The following is a 25,084-nucleotide window of genomic DNA, read 5'->3' on the forward strand; positions in this document are numbered from 1 at the left end:
CAAACGATCAAACAACAGTAGACTCCGTGAGGTTGCGAATGATCCGAACCAGGTTCTTGCTATATGTAGTGACAACCAAAGCTATATGGAGGAATTCATTATATGTACGATTTACCTATTGTTCCTCCACCAGTTTCCTAGATGTAGAGGACCTGTTCAGGAAGATGATGAGTTTAATGAGGTTGCACATAATGTGGAGAGTTGCCCCCTATGACGCAGACGCAGAGTCAACTGATTATGTTAGTCCGAGATGGATGCAAATTGCTTTCGAATTTGAAACTGACACCCGACACGATAAACATAATTTTTCAATGAATTAAATTTATACTTTTTATTGAAGTTGCTGACGATATGTCGTAAGCAGAAACGATGGTGACATTTTGGTCCCGTCCAACCATTTGCTGGGTTGTTCTCTGCTGCAATTATACCAGCATGTCGATCTGAAATTAAACACACCTCTTCGTGTATTACAATTTTTCTCAGGTGTTTCAGGAACCATCCCCATGAGTTTGCGAACTCTTCATTAGCAACGACAAACGCAAGTGGAAGTAGATGGTTGTTCGAGTCAATTGATGTAGTAATCAACAGTTTTCCTCTATATTTTCCGTACAAGTGTGACCATCTATCTGAATGATCGGCCGACATTTATTAAAAGCTTCTATACAAGGACCAAATGCCCAAAATACAGAAGTTAGGCTAACATGGTCTTCAGTAAGCATTTCTTTAACTCTCCACTCTACTCGTGTTCCGGGATTGGTCTGCTTAACCATATATAACCACCTAGGCAACAATTTGTAAGACTCATCCCAATCACCGAACACTTTAGCCAATGCTTTTCTTTTTCTCTCCCATATCCTATGGTAAGGAACATGATATCCAAACTTTGATTTGATGTTTGACTGCAGTTGTGCCACACTGATAGATGATTTTTCTCTTACGGCATCACAGAACTCCAGTGCAATCATTGATGAATCCAATTGTACGTGACTTTGGCTTAGTTCTGAATAAAAACATGTATGCTGCTCATCATACTTAGTGATCTCGAACAAGCCATGTGATTTTTTCTTTATTGCACGAAGTCTCCACTTACAACCTTCCTCCCACTTCTTACACCGAATTGTCCAAATCATCGGTGTAGATTCAACAACCTCGTATGGTGCGTGACACTTTATAGCAAAACATTTGACCGCGTGTTGTAGCATTTCCTTGTCTTGACAAATCATTCCTTTATACAATTGCATATTGTCAGCGTCCACAGGAGCTATAATTGGGTCATATTCCCGAATTTTATCCAATACATTCATATCCAAATCATTGAATGTATCTGAAAGCATATCATGTTCACAACCATCGAAATCCAACTCTTCAAATTCATCATCCGTTTCTGTTCTGAAGTCTCTGTACAGGTTGTTGGCCGCCATATCTTCATTATCACATGGCGATGCAACTAACTCCGGATCAGGATCGATACATTGAGTTGGATCTTCAAACTGGTTAAATGATGTATCAGGATCCACCCCTATCATATTTACATTTACATACAAATGCACTACATTTGACATTGGCATTGTCACTTGAGAACATCAAGTTCATAAGCTTGGTGCATTCGAAATAGGGAATGACCATATCATCTTATTGATCCTGACTTCGGTTCTAAAATTGAGAATGTCTATATATTATTTCTATCAGATTGCTCCCTATACTATGTGAACATCCAATCATTTGAATAATTGTTATAAAATAACAAATTCCAACTGTCTACGATTTGGGTAAAACTCCCCATTGCGTGGTTGAGTACATATTTAACTCCATCGAATACCAATCAACACGATATTACAATTTGTAAACACACAAAATCTTAAGATCTTTGCCCTGCCAATTTTTCTTAACAAAAAAAATTTAAAAAAAAAAAAGACAACCAATCAATTTTTTAGTCATTAATTACTTTCTTTATTAAGAAGCTATCTTAAAAATATTAATTTTTATTTTAGATTTATAAACTTAAAACTTATTTAATTTTAAGTTATTCATTGAACATTCAACTATATTTAAACATAACAATAAAATTCAAACTTTTCATATCAATATTGAGGTTAGAACTAGCAATAACATTTAAAATTTTTTTATCAACTAGGGTTTTGAAAAATAACCAACAAATTTAAAATGAACGAATTAACTTTTTTAAACACTTATTTGTTTCAAAATTTAATACAAATAAAAAATTAATTTAATTAAATTTTGTCAAACTATTTATTAAACTATTATTTATTCGAAGTTGAATACTAGAAAAATATCAAACTTATCACCATAAACACAACAACAATAATCTTTCATCTGAACATAAACTTAAATTTTAGAAAATACTTATGAACATTACTAACTTTGTTAACTATAGTTATTGTATTAAAACTATAAATATTCAACTCTTAACATAAACAATAAACTAAAACATTTTAACACTAATAAACATCAAAAGTTAAATTACTAAATAAAATCAAATATACATAAGAATAAACCTACAACTTTTTAATATCTCAATAGTTTCAACTCACGATCGACCAGGTAGTTCTCTCTTTATTCCTTAAGCTGACAACGCTTCGCATTTTTCAGCAAAGCTAATCGAAGGCAGGCACTGTTATTTTTATCGGGACAACAATTACAAAAAATTAAAAAAACTAGAATCTAAAAAAAAAAGTATAAGCAACCAAAAATAAAATTCATGATTATTCTTTAAAATAAAAATTTAGTAGAGTAATGAACCAGTATAGTTGTGTGAGAATAATTTGTATTAAACGATACAAGAAGAGAAATGGAAATGGAAATGGGAGGAGAGGAAGATGATTTCGAAGGCTTATTTTCGAAGGCAGTGAGGGGGTAGTGAGCTATGAAGGGGAAGTGAGCAAATCAAGGGGAGAGGAGTGAACAAAATCAAGGGCAATGAGTCTTCAAAAATTATCGAGGGAGTGATTGAGGAAAAATGAAGAGGATGGTGGTTTAAAAGGATGTACACTTGACCCACGGGTTTAGGGTGGTTGAAAAGGCATTAAGGCTATGGCAGAAGAGCATGAATGTGTCAATGAATGCATGGAATCGGAGCAGAAGAATCGGATAACGTCAATGCATGCAGGGAATCGTGTAGAGGAATCGGAGCAGAGGCAGCTTGGTGATATATATGCACTTTTTCAGACTTATGGAAAGTAAATAAAGTGAAGACGATTTCCATGTGGCAGACCACGTCAGCTGACTGGTTGGCCATTTAATCCATGTGGCAGACTCAATCTCGCTCTCTCCTACAATCTCGCTCTCTCCTACAATCTCGCTTTCAATCTCACTCTCTCTTACAATCTGCTTCACCCACTTATCTTCCTTGTCAAGGGTTGAAGTTTCGACTTATGTATGCCAGAACTTCAACCTTCGACAACCTAATATACAAAATTAGCGAGATTCCCTTTGAGATTCCCTTCTAGAGCGAGATCCTCATCACAAAATTAGCGAGATTTCATTTTCCTTGTTGAGGGTTGAAGTTTCGACTTATGTATGTCAAAACTTCAACCCTCGACAACCCTAATTTACGTATTGTTTCCATGTTTTTCTCTGTTTGTCGAGTTCTCAACGTTCGACCTCTACATTAGTCGAATCCTCAACCCTCGACTTCTACCTTCGAAATCTCAAAACAACAATATTTCTTTAATAAGTTTCAAAACGACAATATTTCTCTAATAAGTTTTGAAAACAACAATATTAATATTAAAGGTCCGGCTGATTTGCCGCCCATTATCTCACCTTTTTCTTTTTTTTCCCCCTCATTTTGTTTCTTTTTTTTTAGGCTTTCTATTTTCAGTTTCTTATTTCAATCCATTGCCTTTTTAGTTTTTATATATTTTGTATTTATCTATTTTAGTTTTGGCACTGTATTTAATTTTGATTTTATTATTTCTGATCTACGTTATCATGTACTCAAGTTGATAAATATATTGTTAGAGTCCACATAATATTTTCTTGTTAATCCTTTTTCAAACTTCATTTTAACGATTTTGAAATCATCCAATGATAGAATCTAAAAATACTTGGGAGTTCGATTTTCTATATTCTTGAGGTGAGGAGTCGAGTCTCTTGAAATTTGAGGTCGACCTCAATATGTTTTGTTAAATTTTTAATTTGAAAATATTATTACTCGTTTGTATATTGCTTTAATTGTATTATTAAGTTGTATATTTTGCTATGTGATTATACCTATTAAATTGATGTTACTCTTTGTAGTGATATTTCTCTAATACTTTTATTTTTTTAGTTTATTTTCTAATCATTAATTTTTTTTTTTTTGAATTTGGTCTAAAAAAGGGCTTTAATTATTTTTCTTAAAGATCTGTTTTCAAAAGTTTTTTTCCTAAAATTTCAATCGAATCTAGAAATATTTTGGAATCTGATTTCCTAAATTCTTGACCATAATTTTTGGGAGTCCGAGATTTGAACCCAAGATAAAATGAATTTAATTAAAATATTTTTTTAAAAAAATATTGAAAGGCTATCTTACGATGGATTTAACAAATTGTAATATTTCCTTAATTTCTTGAGGCCTCAATTCTAATATAGTCCAATTGATGGAATTTTTTTCACCTATTTTATGGGACCATTACTTCACATATTGGAGTAATGAGGGATAAAATAAGATATTATTTTTTTAAAAAAAATAAAGAATATGTTCAATTCGAGATTTAAAATTTAGTCACCGTTTTTCTAAATGGGTGTTATGGGGTACTAACACCTTCTTCATACACAAACGACTTCCAAACTCAACTCTAGTTTTCACATACCATTTTTATTATTTTTTTCATTACAAATTGTTTATTTTATTTCGGTGCCTAATCACACCATAAAAAAGGTTAGTGACAACTCCTTTTTATTTTATTTCTAAATTAACTATTTTTAGGGACATCATATGCATTGTCTCATACACGTGGCAATAGGTTATCATTGACTTTTCTATTATTTATAAGTTTTTCTATCTTTGTTTCGTTATTTTGTTAGTGTTTATCATTATATTTTTTAACATAATAATTTTGGGATTTAAACTTTTGACTTTTTTTAATCAAAAGACTATGTCTTATGTATCTAAAGTATGCTCATGTTGACTTTTATCATTGTAGATTTTTTTTTATAGTTAGATGTTTATCTAATAGAATCGGTAATAGAAGTCTATCGCTAAAATACTTCTAATTCACAACCTAAATCTATTAAATGATAGAGTAATTGATAAATTTCAATCACAAAGCACAACTAAAATATATTTTATCTGTTCATCACTAATAGATTCCAAACAAACTTCTTTTTTTCTCTCTTTATTTTCTTACCTTCTTCCTCCAGTTTTGTTTTTTTTATCTCTTTTATTGATAATTCAACAAAATATTCAAAGTAATTTAATGCAACATGTTAGTACTTTGGTGTTAGTTATATTTTTTAATGTGTTTTCTAGATGTTCGTAATCTTATTCTTCATCTTGTCTATGTGATGTTTTATAGGATGTCTCGCACAATGTAGTTTCTATTTGAAATTCTTTCCTTATTTGAAAATTTTTGTATGTTTATTCTTGGGCTCGACTGATTATGGTATTAGTTTGATTATTCTCTTTTGTCGTGCATATTTAAGGATTTCTTTTTATTGGTTTTAGGGCTACCACTTTTGAAAAAGAAGACTTATGTCATTTCTTGTGTTTGACAAAAACAAGTGTATTGATCCAAGCAATTATGAAAACAAAAAAATTCCGTAGGTTGTGAGGAGTGACTCTTGATCATATCGAACCAATTTTTCTCATATGAGAAGGGATTCTCACAATTAGGGGAGTTTAAGTATATCAAGCCAAGTGATCTTCATTTGATATGAGAAAAGTGAAGTTACCATTGAGAGGGAGTCTTACGCTTAAAGGGAGCCTAAGTATTCTACCCAAAGTTTAGGTTGCTTGTGTGTCACTATAGAAGTTTTGTATTTATAGATAAGTACAACATTATAAACGCTTAATTGTTAATTAATGAAAATATATTTTCTCGGGCACATTACTCCCTAGTCATATGTGATATTGCATCGAACTAGGTTCCCAAATCTTGTATCTCATTTTATCATTTTACTATATGTGTTTTATTTTATATTCTTGGGATTGTTGTGATATTTGTGTATAACTTGTTACGTTGTGTGTCAGATAACCATTCTTTCACAATCGCTTTTTCAAAGCAATCATAAGAACTAAAAACAACTAAACTACGGCTGGACTACTATACTTGAAACTTAAAAGTACATAATAAAGGTCTATAAGTAGCATTTTATATAAATGGTAAATTTCTTCATGTTATGTGAAATCTATCATTGGCTATTGTTGATAGATTTAAAATAATATAAACAAGTTATAGATTCTAATCACTTAGTCTATTGGTGATACCTCACATAATTGATAGAGTCTATAACTAATAATGAGTATATCAATGATAAAGTATTAATGCTAGACTCTATCGTTGGTATGAGTCTTTCAATGATAGATTTCTATTCGTGATAAATTTTATTATTTATCACTAATTGGCGATAAAACTTTTAAGGAAACATATCTTTTGGTCCCTAGATTTTGGGTCTAGTTTCTACGTAGTCCATAGGTTTCAAATGTTACACATTTAGTTCTTAATTTTGAGTTTGATTTCAATTTAGTCCATAGATTTCAGAATGTTACAATTTACCATTGACGTTTGAGTTTTGCTTCATTCTGGTTCCTATGTTCTAAAATTTACACTTTTAATCAATTATTCACTAAATACTCATTTTTTGTCTTTAATGTTAATTTATGTTAATAAATTAAAAATCACTAAAAAAATAAATAATTAAGTATCACTATATTTTATCACTTTTAAAAATAAATTTAAAATTTCACTTCATAATTATTTTTAATTAATTATAGAAATTCATGTCAAAAATTGAGTATTTAATTAAAAATTGAGATTAAAAATATAAAATCTTAAAACTTAAAGATCAAATTGAAACAAAACTTAAATTTCTAAGGTAAAATTATAACATTTTGAAACTTAGAGATTAAATTAAAACAAGATTCAAAACTTAAAGGCCGAAAATTTATGGACCAAATAAGATAACCTACCGACAAAAAGGTATTTTTTCCAAAATTTTATTACTATGGATGCCATAATCTCTTGGTTAGAGTCAAATAGCTCAACCTAAATTTGATCATATTATGTAATATTTTCTTCTTTTTTTTTTCAGTGTTATGCAATATGTCCGCTAATTTTGCTGGCTATATTTGCAATTGTGCCGGTAAAGAAAGGGAAAAACGGCACACTTTAGGCGAAGCCAAGCTTCAACTTGTGCCGCGCATTGAAGCGAACCGGTTTCAAACTGTACTCATCCCAGAGCTTCTCTAAGTGCCCTGCTTGTTTCCCATTCTGGCGCTTTCCTTTCAAAATTCCGGAGCCGTAACTGAAAATCTGGAGAGACAGCGATTTGCTTGAAATCCATGGAAATGGATGGTACTCTAGACTTCGAATCGGAAGACCCACTTCTCAGTTCCCCAGTCACTCTCAAGAAGAGGTTTCATTCTCCCCGAAATCACCCCAAATCCTTTATTTCATGTTTTCTATTTCATATGGGGGCTTAGGACATATGTTTCATATTCAAATTACTCTACTGTTATCTCGTCTCTGTACTGTTTTTCTTTTCAATTTTGTGAATTGGGATTTAAAGAGCTGTTGCAATTCCAATACTAGCATATTTTCTATAAAGGGAGTTGAGAAATATTCTATGTTGCAACTTTTTGTTTCATAGTTTTAGTAAAGGTGAAGTCTTAGCTCTCTGATCACAAATCGTCTTTGACGTCTATTTTTTATATTAATCAGGAAAAAGATTATAGGGTTAGATGATCTTCTGACTGATCACTATAAGGATAAATGTAAACTGGTTGAGAAAGAATCTAAACAGGCAAAGAAGATAAAGAAGTATGAATCAGATGATGATGATCTTGGCAAAGAGGCTGTGGTGTCTCAAGTTGTTGATGAATGCCAAAATAAGGTAAACTATGCTTAGCGGCATAGAATTTTTTGGAGCTTTCTTGACCCTTATTTCACCAATGATCGAAGAATGTTCTGTGTAGATGAATCAATTGGGAGGTGAGGAAGATACATCAATATGGGGGTTAAACGTTTTTGGGGAACAGGTTTGCGGTTTAAAATTACAGCTTTCTATATGCTTTGATTGTCCCAAATATCTTCATCCGAGAGGGTTTTTTTTTTTCCCTCTCTTTTTGGTGGAAAAATGAATTGGCTGCATTTCTATGCATCTAAATTGCAGAAACCCTCACCAGCTTTACAAAGTCCTGAACTCGAAAGTTGTAACTTTTTGCAAACATTCCTAAATAACGAAGTTAATTCTTTGGTGAATCTCACCGTGGAGACAGGTCATTTCCTTTATGTTTGAATTCTCCTAATCTCCCTAATCATCTACTTATCCTTTTACGATATATTCATTACTATTAATGTTCTTGTATAATAAATGCATTAGTTATCAAGTTTAAATCTTTACTCACTGGCAAAATATGTGAATTTGAGGATAATTTTCAAGGTGGTAGTTTGAATATGCTGTATGATGAATAAAAAAGAGCAATAAGGGAAATTAAAAAACGATAATAAACTGACATGCATTTTGAATTCTGTTTGTCTTTTCTCTTGAAGAGGACCTATTGTCACCAAATCCAGTTGTCTAACATATTGTCTTTATCCTGGAATTCCAATCCTCTATGGTGGATCTGATCAGGATTATCGAGTAGATAAAGATAAAGGAGAAATTATTTTGGGAAGGTGGGAATGATGAAGATGTCAGTCACTTGGTGAACGGGAAACTAGCTTCCTTACAGAAAATTACATTTTTCTTTAACGAGCCTAACTAGCTATGCAGCACTATTGTTGTTGGTAGATATAGCTTGAATTGGTTTGGTTGACCAGAGTACTAAGAAAACATGTATTAATTACGGCTCCTGGAGTTCCCTTTCAAAACTATTTCTGCATCTTGTCATGAAAACTTTGTGGAAAGATCATATCTTTCATAGATAGGTGATTTGGAGGTTTGGCCTTCGCTATTTTTTGCTGTAGCTTGTATGCCAAGCTACTCTAAGCTATGCTTAGTTTTTATTTTTTGCAGTGCTGGATTCCTATTTCCAGGGACAGTTTAGACCAGGTGGAAATTTATGGTTGTTTGTTGATTTTTCCGTGTTCCTTCTTTGGATGGTATCATACTACTTCAGATAATGGGGACTCTAGGTGTTGGTTCCTTAAAAGCTCTCTGGTACATTCACTCGGAAAGTTAATGCAATAAAGGACTTGAGGGCCTATATGGGCAGTCTCTTAAACTTGATGTGGAGCTTCAGAAGTCCACTTCTTTGCATGAAAGTTGTTGCTTTGAAGGCCAAATTCTATAATCTATAAATAGAATTCACAGAAGCCACCTTTCCTTTTGTCTCTATTATCCTATGTGCATCCTTTGAGAGAAGACAAGCAAAGAGGTGTACTGTATTTTGGCACATTGCCCTCTTAGAGTGAAGTTGTGAGAGAATTATTCAGAGATGCTTAGACTTTCATGGGACCCCCTACTTTTGGTTGAAAGAAATTCAAATATTCTTTGGGCCTTTGTTTGTTGTCTAGAAAAAAGGGAAAAAATTGATATAGAAGTCTCACCTTATGGCACCTTATGGGCGGTGTAGAAAGAGATGAGGATATATCATGGGACATCAAAAAGGTGTGAGATAAAGTAATTGTTTTGCAGTTTGCCTTTTTAACACTCATCTATAATTTATCCAATACTTTTATACCTCTCCTTATTTATATATATTCTTGAAGTAATTCATTCATTTTCATCCAAAGTAGAATGAAAGAAAGGAAAACCATGAACCTCAGCACAACAAATTAATGGTGGATAAAACACTCATTTTTGTATTTTATCTTGTTTCTTTTTTCCTTCTTTGATCAAATGTTGTTAAGTTAGTACCTCCAAGCTGATCTTGTCTTGATGAATTTTCTTAAACTCTATAATCTAGCACAAACTATTTAAATAAGTTGTCGATAATATTTGTTTGATACGTTTTTGCAGGTGATGCGTTCCTTGAAGGTTTATTGGTAAATGGTTGGTTGTCAACACTTGTTTATTTGACAGGCCGTGCAGAAAAATCACTTGCCATATGGACTTTCAATTTAAGTGAGTAGATCTATTGTTTCAGTCATGTTTATGGAACTCCAGACATTATGATTAATTTTTTTTTATAAGTTTATTTTCATATTCCAGTGTTATATTCATCAAGAGAAGATCTAAGAACATCAGCCGGTGATTTCTGGAGGGATATCATGTTAACAACAAATGAGGTTTCTCTTTTTACTTTGACCACATGGTTCTTTTATTTATTTTTGTTTATCAATTTCTCTTAAGGCTTATCTAGAATTCTTAACTAGGTTGAGCAACAGCATCTTCAAATCGATTGGTTTCCAAACTATGCTCAGTTAGGAGAAGCTCTTGAGACTTATGGATATAGATTTCAATGCTCATTAAACCCTGGATTCATCCACACTGGTAAACTTCTTTGGCATCAAACTAACATATCCAAGTGCAAAAATATGCAATATTATGCAGGGCTGTTTGTTGTCGCTCATAATTCTCTTATTCCTTAAAACCCAAGATTGCAAGTAACATGATTGAATTCTTCCTCTATTTGATGAAATCACCTTAAAATGCTCTCTTTAGACATGGCTAGTGCACGTGGAATGCTTTTAAAAAAATCTTTAGAACTTGGAATGACCAATCTTTTTGGTAATGGTCATGATGTCTTTTTGGGTTTTTGATGCACCACCTACTTGCTGCTTGGATAATATGTTTGAATCTAATTCAAGAGTTAGTAGAAAAGCAAGGATATTTTCGGATCACTTTCCCTTGCTCTTAAAGGCTGGAGCAGTTTCTTGGGGTCCTTCCCCTTTTTGATTTTGCAACAGTTGGATGAGGATTAAAGAGTGCTTGAAGGTCATCCAAAAGGTCTTGGATCATGATTGATCAGAAGGTTGGACAGGTTTTATAATAAGTCTCAAGTTGCACTAGGTAAAAGATAAAGTTAAATCTTGATTTGCGGAATATGAACTAGAAAGGTAAAGAAAAGAGAAAAATTTATTATCTGAATTGACATTTTTCTATTAAAAAACCAAGAGAGAAAGACCTTTCAATTGTTGAAATGGATATTAGACTAGCCATCAAGGGAGATCTTACGAATTTATACCTTCGGGAGGCGAGGAACTTAATTCAAAAAAGCAAGTTGAATTGGTTAAAATTGGGTGATGAAAATACCAGCTTTTTCCATGGATTTCTTTCAGCAAAAGAGAGGAAGAATATGATTATTGAATTAGTTTCAAGCAATGGGTCAACACTTCAATCTTACCAGGAAATTGAATCAGAAATTTTAAGCTATTTTGCTTCTTTGTATTTGAAAATTCCAGGTTCTCGAGCCATTCCTTTTGATATAACTTGGAATAGTGTGTCGGCTGTTCAAAATTGAGCTTTAATTGCCCCTTTTCAAAGTGAGGAGATCCTTCAAGCAATTAAACCTCTTGGCAAAAACAAAGCTTCCGGGCCAGATGGTTTTACAGTAGAGTTTTTCATTGAATTCTGGCAGAATTTGAAGGCTGTCTTTCAGAAGTTATTTGAGGAATTTCACTCTAATGGAAAGTTGAATGCTTGCATCAAAGAAAACTTTATTTGCCTAATTCCTAAGAAAGTTGACTCGTCACAGGTCAAAGATTTTAGACCGATAAGTCTAACTACCTTCACTGGATTATTTCTAAAGTACTTGCGGAGAGGATTAAAAAGATAATGCCAAGCATCATCTCTGATACACAAAGTGCATTGGTTGGAGGAAGACAAATTCTAGATCCCGTTCTAATTGCAAATGAAGTAGTTGAAGACTATAGAGCAAGCAAGGAGTGGATTCTAAAGCTAGACCTTGAGAAGGCTTTTGACTGGGTTGATTGGAGTTTTCTAGAACGGATCCTTAGGCAGCGTTTGGGGCAAGGACTATCATAAGACTATGATGACCACCTCTTGCTACAATACATACTATTTCAAAACCTCCAATTAGCTACAATCAATACTATTTTAGAACCCCCATTTTCTACAGTATTTACTGTTTGCTACAGTATTTACTATTTTACATTCATCATTTTTTTTTTTATTTTTTGCTACAATGTTTACTATTTCCTTCTCAAACTAAAATAGTTTACACCTCAAAAACATATTATTATAACCCAAGCTAAATTAATCTATGCCCCAAACACAAATTATTATAACCCAATTACAACAACCTAGGAATATAAAAACCAACTCCTTCCAAACACCCCCTTAATCTTTTGGGCTTTCATCCAAAATGGATAGAATGGATCCATGGGTGCATTCAAAATCCAAAATTCCCAGTGTATATCAATGGAAGACCTAGAGGATTCATTCAGGCTTCAAGGGAAATTAAACAAGGTGATCCACTATCACCATTTCTTTTCCTCATCATTAGTGAAGTGCCAAGTGTATTGATTAAAAGAGCTCATAACAGTGGACTGTATGAAGGGTTTTTGGTTGGCAAAGACAAGGTGCACTTATCAATTTTGCAATTCGCGGATGATACTCTTCTCGTTTGCAAGTATGATGAAGCCATGTTAGACATTCTTATTCAAACAATAGGTTTATTTGACTGGTGTTTCGGATAGCAAATTAATTGCCATTTGGGAGAAGTCAGCTCTATATGGAGTTAATATTGATGAGGATTCTTTGATCTATACTTCCAATAGGCTAAATTGTAAAGCGGGCAAGCTGCCTTTCACTTATCTCGGTCTACCTCTTGGTGGATACCCGAAACAACACTCTTTTTGGCAGCCTATTATTGATAAGATTCATTGTAAACTTGATAGATGGAAAAGGTATAACATGTCCAGAGGGGGTCGTTTAACTCTATGTAATGCGGTTTTGGCCAATCTTCCCACTTACTACATGTCTATATTTCTAATGCCTTGCTCAGTGATCTCTGAATTGGAGGAATTTTGTGTAAGTTTTTTTTTGGGAAGGTCATAAAGACAGCAAGCTGAATCATCCGGTAAAATGGGAGTTAGCTTCCAAATCTCTAATTGATAGTGGCCTTGGTATTGGTAATATGAAAAACAGAAATACAGCTTTGTTATTTAAATGGAGTTGGAGGTTTCTTAAGGAACAATACTCCCTATGGTGCAAAGTTGTCAAAAGTATTCACGGAGTTGTCCCACATCTTTGGTACACATCAGGCAAGCTTGGTTTAAGCCTGCAAAGTCCTTGGATCAGCATCTCAAGACAATGGAGTGAATTCGGATCCCTTGCAAAATTTAAGCTAAGCAATGGAAGGAATATTTTCTTTTGGACAGATTCATGGTGTACTGAAATTCCTTTCGAGGACTGTTTTCCTAAGCTTCTTAGAATTGCTTCATCTCCAAAGGGCAGTGTCAGTGAACATTGGGACCCGGATATTAGTTCTTGGAACCTCTTACTTCAAAGGCAACTAAAGGAAGAGGAGATTGTTGAAGTTCAACAACTGCTAAGCAAGATTGAGAGGCAGCAGAATTAATATTTTGGCATGGATTCTTCTGTATGGTTCCCTTAATTGCTCATCCACATTGCAACACAAATTACGTAACAAACTTCTATCACCCTCGATTTGTTCTCTTTGCTTAGCCAACGAGGAAGATATGCAGCATCTGTTTTTTTATTGTTCCTTCTCAAGAAATTGCTGCGAAAATTATTTTCTTGCTTCGGTGTGCAATGGGTTTTTAGGAATTCAGTTAGAGACAACATTTTCCATTTATTGGTTGGTCCTTCTCTTCTTGCCTTTAGAGCTTAAATATTATGGTCAAATGTAATTAAAGATTTGGTATCTAAGATTTGGTTTAAACATAATCAGAGAGTTTTCCATGATAAGTATAAAGATTGGCCTGACAATTGGGGTCAGCTTGCCTATTAGCTTCTACTTGGAGTTCACAATCTAAGCATTTTGAAGATTATTCCATCCAGGATATTTGTCTTAATTGGAATGCATTTTTATTCTCTATGTAATCAAGTGATTTAGTTTTTTTTTGTAATCTTTGAATACTTGTATCTTGTATTCGAAATGATGAGGGTGCTATGGGGGTGTCAACATAGTTGAGATGTCTGGGTGCACCTCCTGATCCTCAGCTTTTAATTGTCTTGGTTTGATATTTTGTCTCATTGTATTTTGAGTTATAGCTCTTTTCATTATATCAATGAAAAGTTCCGTTTCCGTTTAAAGAAAAAGGCAATATACCATATAAAATTTTTTCATTTCTACCACTAGAGATAGAAAAGACTGTGACAGCATTCCTTAACTTTAAAGTTTCAATTTAAATAAATTCAATTCTAAACTTCAATAAATAGTAAAATAAATACCTCTTCAAACCAAATTAGAAAATTGTTCCTAAAAACTAACAATGAATCACACAAAAGTCAACTAGCAAAACACCCAAATTAAGACAAAAATGCCCAAATCCAAGTCTAACAACAAAAGTACTCGAACTAACATCAAAGTTTACCAGGTTAAAAGAATTCAACTTCAGCATCAAAAATGTCTAAATCTAATTAAAAAACATCCAATATTGTCAACAGCCAATATTGAAAAATACGTCCCCCTTAGTTGTGATATCACTTGTGTCAAATTTCCTTAAAAAATGGAGTTCAGCCATTAAAGGGCATTGATTTCATTTAAGTATCAATTTTTATAAAATTTGAATTTTAAGTTATGGGTTCAATTTTTGACTTGTATTGTTGGTCTCTACATCATTTTGTTTAATCTTGTTGTTGTTAGGTAGATTCAAACTTGGTCTCCTTTTTTGATTGTATTTGTTCCGGCATGATGTTGGTGCTAAAGATGTGTTAACCTAGTTGAAATATTCCGGTGCGCCTTGATCCTTCTTTCTTTTTTTATTATTGTAAGGACTACTCTCTCTTCATTACATCAATGAAGTTCTGTTTCCGTTTAAAAAAAAAAAAAAGATTGAATTTGGCTCAACACAGCTGCATATAAGATTAAGAAAATGAACTGTGGGCTACTATATATTAACCAATATTCCCAGTTGATTCATTGGCTTAAATCATTGGTATCAATCCATTTGATTCACCATTAGCAGTATCCATGAGTTCAAGGGTTGGATGAACATGAGTTCTTGGTCCAAACCAATGCATTTTTCGTCCCCAGTTGGGACAGGATACACTTTTTCTTCATGTTTCCTGAGTTGAAAAACGTGAAACAAGTATTGTATAGTCTCAATTAGAGGTACTGATGCCATTGGCAAAAGTTGACGTTGGGGATTCTATAGGAATGTTATTCTTGTCACCCAATTCCTTGTGTTCAAGGAACTAGGATAGGCTTGGAGAATATCTCTCTTTACTTCCTGAACTTCTAAGATTATTACATGTTAATTTTTGAACTTTTAAAATGTCCATTTTAGTCAATGAACTTTGATGTTTATTTTATTTTGGTCCATATGCTTTTAAAATCTCTAATTCAGTAGTTGAACTTAAAAAGAAAAAAATAAATAAAGAAATAAGAAACAACAATTTTGGACCTTAATTTTGCTTTTAACAAATAGATAATGTAGCTTCAAGTATTTGTATTAATGTGTTGATTGAGGAGAGTATTAAGTAAGTGAATATTTGTTGACAAAATAATAGTAAGGACCAAGGTGATTATTTTTAACGTTATATATAGACAAACAAATATTTAAAAGTTTAGGGACCAAAATAGAATTAAACCTTATTTATTTCCTTAAACATGCAAGGGTAAAATACAATTCTTGTTCCTGTAGTTTTGGCATGGGATATCAAATGTAGCTATTAATTCCATGAGAGAATAGAACGTCCAACGAAAGATTGTGGAGTTACAATAAAGGCCCCAAGCTGGTTGTAGAAAAAAAACATATGCCTGCTAAATATTTATCTTACTCCATACAGATCCTACTTAAATCATGACTTCAGCCGCTACTGTAGCCACAACAACTTGTTAGCCTCCTGGTTGTTAATGTTAAAGAGCTAATGTTAGTGTGTGGGGTCCTATATAACTAAACTAAAAATAACAATGTACGAGTGGTGAGGATGAAACTCTTAGAAAATTGATGTTCAATTGTTGGAGCATAAGGAACTCCAAGAATTAATGTTTTGCGTTTGACAGTATGCACTCTAATTTTATTTGCTTAAAAAAAATGAGAAAGTAGTACTTACTGAAATTAATTCGGGACTATATTTTTTAGAACAAGTTTTTCCATTCATTTGGTTTTTTTATCTTTATTTTTATTCTGTGTATTGTATGAGTTGCTTTGGGACTTTCCACATAAAGGCATACTTCAATGGTCACACAGAGCCCCCAATCCTTGCCATTTGAATTAGTTGCCTTACTCTTTCTTACACAAGTTATGGAATATTGTTAGGTTCTAGACGTGGAGGGCCGCCTCAGAATATAAGGGCGTGGATCAAATTTATTACTATATGTTGTCAAACAAAGTAAGTCTTTTTCTTGATAATTTTGTAAGTTTTAACTCTTGTGCCTTTGGCACTCATTAGAACTTTGAATCTTATAACTCAGTGTGGCTATTGTTAAAATAACTTTATTCTCAACTTATGATATTTTTTTGCATTATAATACCAATAAATAAGGCTGTTTTCATGTCTATCTGTTTTTATTTTTGTTTCAGGATTAAAAAGAATATATTTACATCCTCTGAAGTTGAGCAGCTAGCTGAAGCCATTATTTGTTTATTTCTGGACCGCCAGTTTCAAGGCATAACCGTGCTCTTATGTGAATGCCTGCAATCGCTTATCCATTACTTCACAGATGAAGAATGGAATGCATGTTGTGAGAAAATAGCAAAATCTCTTGTCTGCAGGTACTAGACTCTTCGTTGCTCTTCGTTGCTATGTAAAAGTATCGAGGTTATACAAATATTTGATTTAGAAAATTTTGAACCCGGCACAAAACCGATTATTTGAAAACTGAAATTATCAAAACTAACAAAATCTGTCTAATCTGAACTGAGTGGTCGGTTTTATACTTGGGAAAACTGAACCAATTGACCCGTATACTTCAAAGAGACCAAGTGACTCAGTGTGGTTAATTTTTTTCCAGTGTGTCAATTTTGGCTCTGCACCCTTGATGCAATTGTGGATTTAAACTCATTACCGGTAACCTTATAACTACTCTTTTTGCTGCCTATATTCTGCTTTTGTAGAATTCCTATGGATCTAAACTGTTTGCGAGCTGTGGAATGCATTTCTGGAGTTGATCCCCGTAGTAAATATCTTCGGAGTACAATTGCCTATCAAATTCTTCTTATTTGCTTTGAAAATGAGGTGATCCTTTTTCTTTTCTTTTTCTCAAGTTGGCTAAATAATCAGAGCTTTCTTTGTGCATAACTCTGACCAATTCTCCATAACATTCATCTTTCATGCAAGATTATGCGTACCTTATCGTTTCAAAGTAATTTACCTGCAAAATCAATTTCACATATTCTCGTTGACATTTGTTAAGATTATAGACTTTTATCATATCCCATTATTTATTCTTACAATATTTTTATCATATCATCGCCATGTATATTGGTCAAGGTTACAAGTGCACCTGTATAAGTTGGGACGAAGTTTACTTAGCCTGCTATTTATTTTTTAATTGATATTTTTATTTAACATTTAACTTATTGTATGTGGTTTCAAATGTTTGTGGGTCCCCACAAACATTTATTGATTAAAAATAAATTAACAAAAGATGAGTCTATGTTAAAGTTTCTTTTAAATCATGCATAAAAGGTTTTAAGGATCAAGACTTCATATTATCTTTTACTTTTAGGCTAGTAATGAAGAAGAGGTTTTGAGAGTACTTACTTCCATTACCGTGAAAGACAAAAGTTGTGACCTATTTAAGCTGTACATTTACTTGGTGTTGACGGAGAACTGGCTTGTCGGTAGTCAAACGTTAGAAGGCAAGCCGCTAATCTGTGAAATGTGGGGCCTGTTTCTCAGAAACTGCTCCTGCCAAATCGCCAGTACTGATTTGAGGTCGTATGCATCAAAGGTGTGAACAACTCTCACAATCTTGACTTGAAACATTCATTCGATTGTTAACAGTTGTGATTGATGGTATCTCAGATAAAAACTCTCATTGCATTCTCAGGTTCGTAACAAAGCTTCATATATCTTGCAAAGCGCTTTTGAAGAATAGACCTTGATGCATACGCTTCTGAGCATCAACCCTCTGGCTCTGCTTTTGCTTGCTGACATGAACTACTGAAAACTAATGAACAGGTCTAATTAATTTACTTTGTACAGCCTACATATGCTCATTTTGATCCATTTTTACAGTTAAAAACATCCACTTCATCAAGATACTGAGTTAATTTTCTTGGAATGAAGCATTATTAGTATTAAAAACATGAATATTCTATGTTCGATGCATTGATGATTTGAGGAAAAACCAGTCGAGGAGTTTTGGGTGGAAATGAGTCAAAAGGACTGAAGGAACCAACCTCTGATGATCATATTATATTATCGATTTTCATTCTAATTAAATAGATGATATTCTAGTGCAGTTCAATCCAGTCAAAATTTCCACTTCAATTTAAAAGTTGGCTGGATCATAAACTTCTAACTCAAATGGTTGAATTACCATTGACTAAGAGATGAAAGGTTGAAATTCGTATTCCAAATGTAGAAAAGAAAGATAATAGAAGGTAAACAAGAACTAAATAAAAGATAATAAGACAAGAAAGAAATTCAAAAGGGAAATGTTAACACTAAAGAATGAGGTACTGGCATACTGCAAGGTTATCAAATTATAAAATCAGTCATTGATAATAGAGTTATAAATTTAACAATGGACATATCCACATATCCAGTTCTTTCTATATCTTTTGTTCAATTGTTTATCTTTGCGCAAAGAACCCCAATGATTTTTTTTTTAATACATTTGGATATTTTGGCTTTCCTTTATTAATAAAAATTTTAGTCTAACTTATAGAACATATCCTTGAATTTTATACTTTGTTTAAAAAATACTTTCTAAATTTTCAAAATTTCATCAATATCTCTGAACTTTAGAAAAAAAAATTAAAAAAACTCTTTACTGTTAGTTTTTTTTTTTTTTTTAAATATACCCTAAAGTTTCATTAATGTCTTTTAACCCGAGTTAAAAAATATCTTTACCATCCTGGGAGTGTGCAGAAATCTGAAAAAATCAGTGAATCGGATCGAACCAAATCGGTTGGTTTGGTTTGGGTTTTTTAAAAATTTATAACCGTCGGTTCACTGAATAAGAGAACTGATGGTTTGGTTCGGTTCACGATTCACAACTCTAAAAAATCATGAAAATTGAATCGAATCCATCTTATTGTATTAATAGATATATTAAACATTTATATCAATAAATATATATTAAGATTATTCTTATCTCAGCCCAATCGGAGAAAACCTCAGCCCAGCCTAATCTTATTCTTATCCAGCCCACTTACTCAGCCCAACTTAAAATAGAGAAAATTGAAACTTGATTTTTCTGAAAACCTAGTACATCTTCTTGGAAAATCGATAAAAATGACTTTTTTGGAGTTTTATTTTGTATTTTTGATCTATTTTTTTTTTTAAAAAAATTCTATTTTTGAAAAACAATTTTTTTTACTCTCTTGATGATGAAAATGGTATAAGCATGAGAAATTTTGGTTGTACAATTACTCTTATACTCCTTATTAAATTTTCACTTTTAATTTCAACAACTAATCTACCAAATCAATTTACCGAAAATTCTCCACCACAAACATTTATTCACAAAAATTAATTCATCCAAAATTAATTGACAAAAAATTCTTCACATTCCAATACAAAAAATTATCCACCAAAATTGATTTTCCATGTTAGAATTCATTTGCTTGTATTTATGTTTGTTTGGTTAATTGTTTTTTTCTTTCTTTTATTTTCTTTTTTTATTATATATATATAAAGATTTTTTTCAAGATACCCAATCGGGCTCCACCGGTTACAAAGGAAATGAGTTAAAATTATCCGGGCTGAGCTTCACTGAGTACAAAATAGTTTAAGATACCCGACCAGGCTTAAACGAGGATGAACGAAATTGATTGAAATGACCCGGTCGGGCTTCACTGGATATGAAAGAAATTGATTGGAATCACCCGATCGGGCTTCCACGGGTATGAAGAAATTGATTGAACATATTTTGCATGAGCCCGGTCGAGAATTGACGCCTACTTACATGGGCCCGACTGGAAATTAGTGTACTTTTAACATATTTTTGCATACACCGGTCGGGAATTGGTACATACTTGCATAGGTCCGGCTGGGAATCAGTGTACTTTGAACATATTTTGCATGAACCCGGCTAAAAATTGGCGCCTATTGTTCTTGCCTGACCAGGAATTAGTGTACTTTGAACATATTTTGCATGAGTCCGACCGGGAATTGGTGCCTACTTGCATGGGCTTGACCTGGAATTAGTGTACTTTGAACATATTTTGCATGAGTCCGATCGGGAATTGGTGCCTACTTGCATGGGCCCCACCGGGAATTAGTGTACTTTGAACATATTTTGCATGCGGGTGGGGTTTTGGAAGAGGAGGTGTGTAGAGTTCCTAGGAAAGAGCCTGTAATGAACTCTCATTGACCTACTTAACTCAGTGGTTAGAGTCTTCTATACAGAAATAGCATAGTATTATCTGATTCATAGGGATACAAAAAAGTATTTTTAGTACCAAATGGGGAATAGTAACAAAAGGGCGCATAATTTTGTTACATTACTATCAATTTGATATGTTGTTTTGTGACTTTTGAAATGTTGAAGGGTATTATAGTAAATTTACATTATTTGCAAAATTGTGTGGGTAAAAAAAAACAATGTTTTTAAAAATGGTCAAAATTTCAAAAACAAAACTCCCAACCATTTTTATCAATTGCCCCTTCTTCTTCCCCTCAGTCTTCTTCTTCACCTCTCAAGTCGACATCTCCTCGTTTGGTTGCTCGTCAGTTCGCTTCTCCTCGTATGGTTGCTCGTCAGTTACTTTTCCCGGTCCGGTCGCTCGTCAGTCTCCCCGTTTGGTCCCTAGTCGCTAGACAGTCGTTGCTTCTCCCCGTCCGGTCGTCGATCGCTCGCCAGTCGCCCCTTCTCCACGCGGACTATTCGGCGTCCATCGCATCTCCGCCGTCTGGCGTCCACAACATCAGTATTTTTCTTTGTTTTTTTCTCTTTTAAATTATCAATGTTGTTCTTATGTCTATATCAATATGTAGATTTTTTTTTTGAGGAATTGTTAAGTGGTTCATGTGATGTATTTGTAATTAGTATTCAATAAAGGCATGCAATAGTAGAGACTTTGTTTGTTTACTCTGTTTTGAAGTTGGTATTATTGAATTAATGTTTAGACTCTTTGAATTTACCAAATACTTTGGATGAAAAAGAAGTGAGTCTCCAGCGCACGAATAGTGTATTCATTTTTAACTCAACCAATAAGCCATGGAAAAAGAAATTAAAAAAAAAAATATTGAACCATCAATTGAAACTTAACCGAACTGCACTGAATCAGATTGGTTCGACTCAAGAATCGAGACCGATGAAAATCGGTTTTGAACGATTATTCATCACTGTGAATTGAGTTGTTCGGTTCAGTCCTAAAATCGGTTTTAGGTAAAACAGAGGACTGAACCAAACTGTGAATACCTCGACGGATAGAAACCATAAGTACCTTTGTAAAAAATACGTTGAACTTTCAAAACTTACATTAATATACTTAATTTTTTAAAAATAAAAGTTAAAAACTGCTCATAGTATTAGTATATAAATGAAAACCGTTTATCTACGCTCAATTTGACCTCCATCTTCTATTTCCTCTCTCTCCTTGATTTCAATCACAGACCTTTCTCTATCTTCAATCTCTTCTTCAATACTATCTTAGTTGGAGTGATTAAGTTTTTGTTGATCATTTTTAAAATTCAAACTAAGTTATTTATTGTGATCAGTTAAGAAGGTTTCCCATGATGAATAATGTATTTCTTTTGTCGACTCTTTATTGTATTTTGCTATTCATTTTTTTGGGTGCATTTCAAGTGAATATTTTCATTATTTGTTGAATTTTAAAGATTTTATGCTTTAACTTAAAGTTTTGGATTCTGTTTGATGGCTGGTAAAATTGGTGCAAGAATTGAACAAATGAGGGGCAAAAATGAGAGTATTTATATGAAAAAAAGAGAAAGTTGTTTCCAAATTATTTCTTTTCCAACTCAAGATAATTTCAAAGAAATTGACTATATTAACGGGATTATTTTTTAACTTTTTTTTAAGAGTTAAGGGNTAATATATATATATATATATATATATATATATATATATATTAAAAAAAGGCTTTCCAAACATATAACCTAAAAAAATAGAGTCAATTTCACAATGTCGAAACTTTCCCATTTCTTGCCTGAATAGCCTAATGACTATTATTTCACACAAATATCTAGCCCAATTTACTTTTTCAGCCCTCATTAACATTCAATTTTTTAAAAAGTATATATAATAATATTAATACCAAAAGATGCATGTGAGGGAAACTTCTTGCAATTATGAACTTCTGGACCGATCTTCTTTTCAAAACTACACAAATAAAGAAGTTTCCCCAAAAATCTAAAATTTATTCTCCTCACAAATGAAAGCAAGAATGAGCAAAAATTTTCGAAAGAGAAAACAATGTATATTTGATATATAGCACAATTATATTTTATACATGTTAGAAATTTTTATAAATAACTAGGGTACATTCGATAAGTGCATAAACAAGAAAATTTGTACAATTTATCTTTTTATATACAAAATAACATATGCGATGTATATTTACATTTTTCAGGACATTTGCAAACAATAAAAAAAAATAAACCATGGTATATGTGATGTATATTTACATTTTTCAATATATTACCAATACATTCAACATATAATTAACATCTCAATGAAGAGGTGATTGATTTTCGTATAGAGATGTGGAAAAACATAAATAGAATCTCCTAAAATGAAGAAAACATTAAATTTAAAATGTCATGCACTAAATGAATATAAATCAAAATTAATAAATAACAAAGACAAGTTAAAATTAAAAAATGATGTTAATAAGGAAAGAATTAAATATTTGTGAAATATATAGTGTATAAAGGGTTTTTTTGAGTAAAAACACTACAAGAATTCTGGTTATTCCCGACACCAGAAAAAGCGTCGGGCGATCTCATTTTCCCTGACGGTACATGGAGGCATCGGGAGAAAACCCAATCCCGATGAAAAGTTCACTAGTGTCAAGATAACCAATCTATCCCGATGGTTGATAAACCTACTGTCGGGCTTGTTGAACTTGCCCGATGGTCTCAGGATCGTCGGGAGTTGTTTAGTTTTTTAAAAAAAATAAGGAAACTGCAGTTTAATCTTCTCTCGACGGTCGGAGCAACACCGTCGAGGGAAAGTCCCTTTGCCCGACTGTTCGAAACCGTCAGGAGGTAGTGAAATAGAAAACTAAAAAACGTTATGGAAAAATTGTAAAACTATCCCGACAGTTCTCTAGCAACCGTCGGGAGTTTCTACTGTCGCCGACGGTGATGCAATCGTCGGGCGATTCTTAATTTAAAAAAGACACTTTTTAGATTTTTTTGTTAGCCTATCCCGACAGTTTGGGGAATACCGTCGGACAAGGTTTAAGTTTTTTTAAAAAATAAGAAATATAAATAAAAAAAATTATGGGAAATTTTTAAGATTTGCTTGACGGTATGCAAGCACACTATTGGGATATAGTTGAGTTTGCCCGACGGTATTCGATCAATCGTTGAGATATGGGTATGTATATAAAAAATATTTATGGGTAATTGTAAAGTTATGTCGACGATGTATAAGAATACAGTCGAGATAAGGTTGAGTTTGCCCAATGGTACTTGAGCGACCGTCGGACGGATTTTGTAATTGGGCCGACGGTATTTGATGAACCATCGGGATATAGGTATTTATCCCGACGGTTGACCAAATGACCATCAGGAAAAGATCGTTAAAAAACCCTCCCCAACTCCCCGCCGCCCACAGTCTCTTCTTTTCCTTCTTCTTCTATTTTTTTTTCTTCTCTTCATTCTTTCTTCTCCAAAACCCACAGTCGAGATTCTTCGTCTGCTCACCGTTCACTCGCCGTTTGCGCATCGTCTAGTTTTGGAACCATGAACTTTCCCCCCCCCCTTTTTTTTTTTCTTTTTTTTGTTTTTCATTTTCCTTCTTTATTATCTATTCGTTTATTTTCCTTCTTGGGTAATCTATCATGCATCTACAACTTTAAATACGAGTTAAGTTTGGCCAAACTAATTTGTGTATTGTTTCTTTTTGTTTTGGAAAAAAGAAAAGAAAAGTGATTGCTCAATACCACATTGGCTCTAGTGATTGCTAAACTAGTTAGTTCTTAGTTTTGGAAACTAGTTTCTTTTTTGTTTTAGAAAAAAAAAAGGAAAGTGATTGCCAAACTAGTTAGTTCTTAGTTAAGTGAGGTGGTTCGAAATAACAACTCAACTAATGCATTTAAAATTTTCACATTTCATGATTGGTTGCATAATATTATCTATTTCAATTTTCTAAGTTAGATTTTTTAGTGCAACAATTACAAAGATATGAGAGATCATATCTACGATCTCAAAGGAGGGAGTACATGTGTTAATTATTGCTAAGTAGATTGTTTTTGTTGTCCAATTTGGATTTTAAAAGAATTTAAAAATTAGTTGCCACTAGTTACATCTAAATATGGTTTAAACATATTGATTAAAAATTAGTTGCCACTAGTTAATTATTGCTAAGTAGATTGTCTTTTTGTTTATTTATATTTATTTCTTTTAGCATATACCATAACTAGTTGTGTTATGTTCAAGTTCAAGTTGGTTTCTACTTTTCGTAAAAGGTATAGAAAAATCATATTCTTACTAATAAAAGATTAGCATAGTCAATTGT

The 25,084-nt window shown here is 32.9% G+C and overlaps 1 protein-coding gene across 3 annotated transcripts; it reads left to right on the forward strand.

Moving 5' to 3' along the window:
• Positions 1 to 7,266: 7,266 nt before the first annotated feature.
• Positions 7,267 to 18,524, forward strand: LOC120083668. Of its 3 annotated transcripts, none has more exons than XM_039039506.1 (12): positions 7,270 to 7,578; positions 7,884 to 8,055; positions 8,138 to 8,200; positions 8,335 to 8,440; positions 10,126 to 10,230; positions 10,300 to 10,394; positions 10,482 to 10,599; positions 16,521 to 16,593; positions 16,785 to 16,976; positions 17,319 to 17,439; positions 17,933 to 18,157; positions 18,257 to 18,524. In XM_039039506.1, the coding sequence occupies exons 1-12, from the start codon at positions 7,505 to 7,507 to the stop codon at positions 18,302 to 18,304; spliced, it is 1,392 nt and encodes a 463-aa protein (XP_038895434.1). In that variant the 5' UTR covers positions 7,270 to 7,504; the 3' UTR covers positions 18,305 to 18,524. The 3 variants fall into 3 exon arrangements, with proteins under 3 accessions (XP_038895436.1, XP_038895434.1, XP_038895435.1); XM_039039507.1 differs by having other exon boundaries at positions 7,271 to 7,578; positions 10,318 to 10,394; XM_039039508.1 differs by lacking the exon at positions 18,257 to 18,524 and having other exon boundaries at positions 7,267 to 7,578; positions 17,938 to 18,074.
• The last annotated feature ends 6,560 nt before the right edge of the window (positions 18,525 to 25,084 follow it).

Source organism: Benincasa hispida, chromosome 8 (genome assembly GCF_009727055.1).
Source record: "Benincasa hispida cultivar B227 chromosome 8, ASM972705v1, whole genome shotgun sequence".
NCBI lineage: Eukaryota > Viridiplantae > Streptophyta > Magnoliopsida > Cucurbitales > Cucurbitaceae > Benincasa > Benincasa hispida.

What these genes read in the sequence shown, in the direction of transcription:
- LOC120083668 (XM_039039506.1), top strand. Translation starts at nt 7,505, where the DNA reads ATGGAAATGGATGGTACTCTAGACTTCGAATCGGAAGACCCACTTCTC. An exon ending in GAATCTCACCGTGGAGACAG is followed by an intron (nt 8,441 to 10,125) that starts GTCATTTCCTTT and finishes ACGTTTTTGCAG; the next exon opens with GTGATGCGTTCCTTGAAGGT. An exon ending in TCATGTTAACAACAAATGAG is followed by an intron (nt 10,395 to 10,481) that starts GTTTCTCTTTTT and finishes ATTCTTAACTAG; the next exon opens with GTTGAGCAACAGCATCTTCA.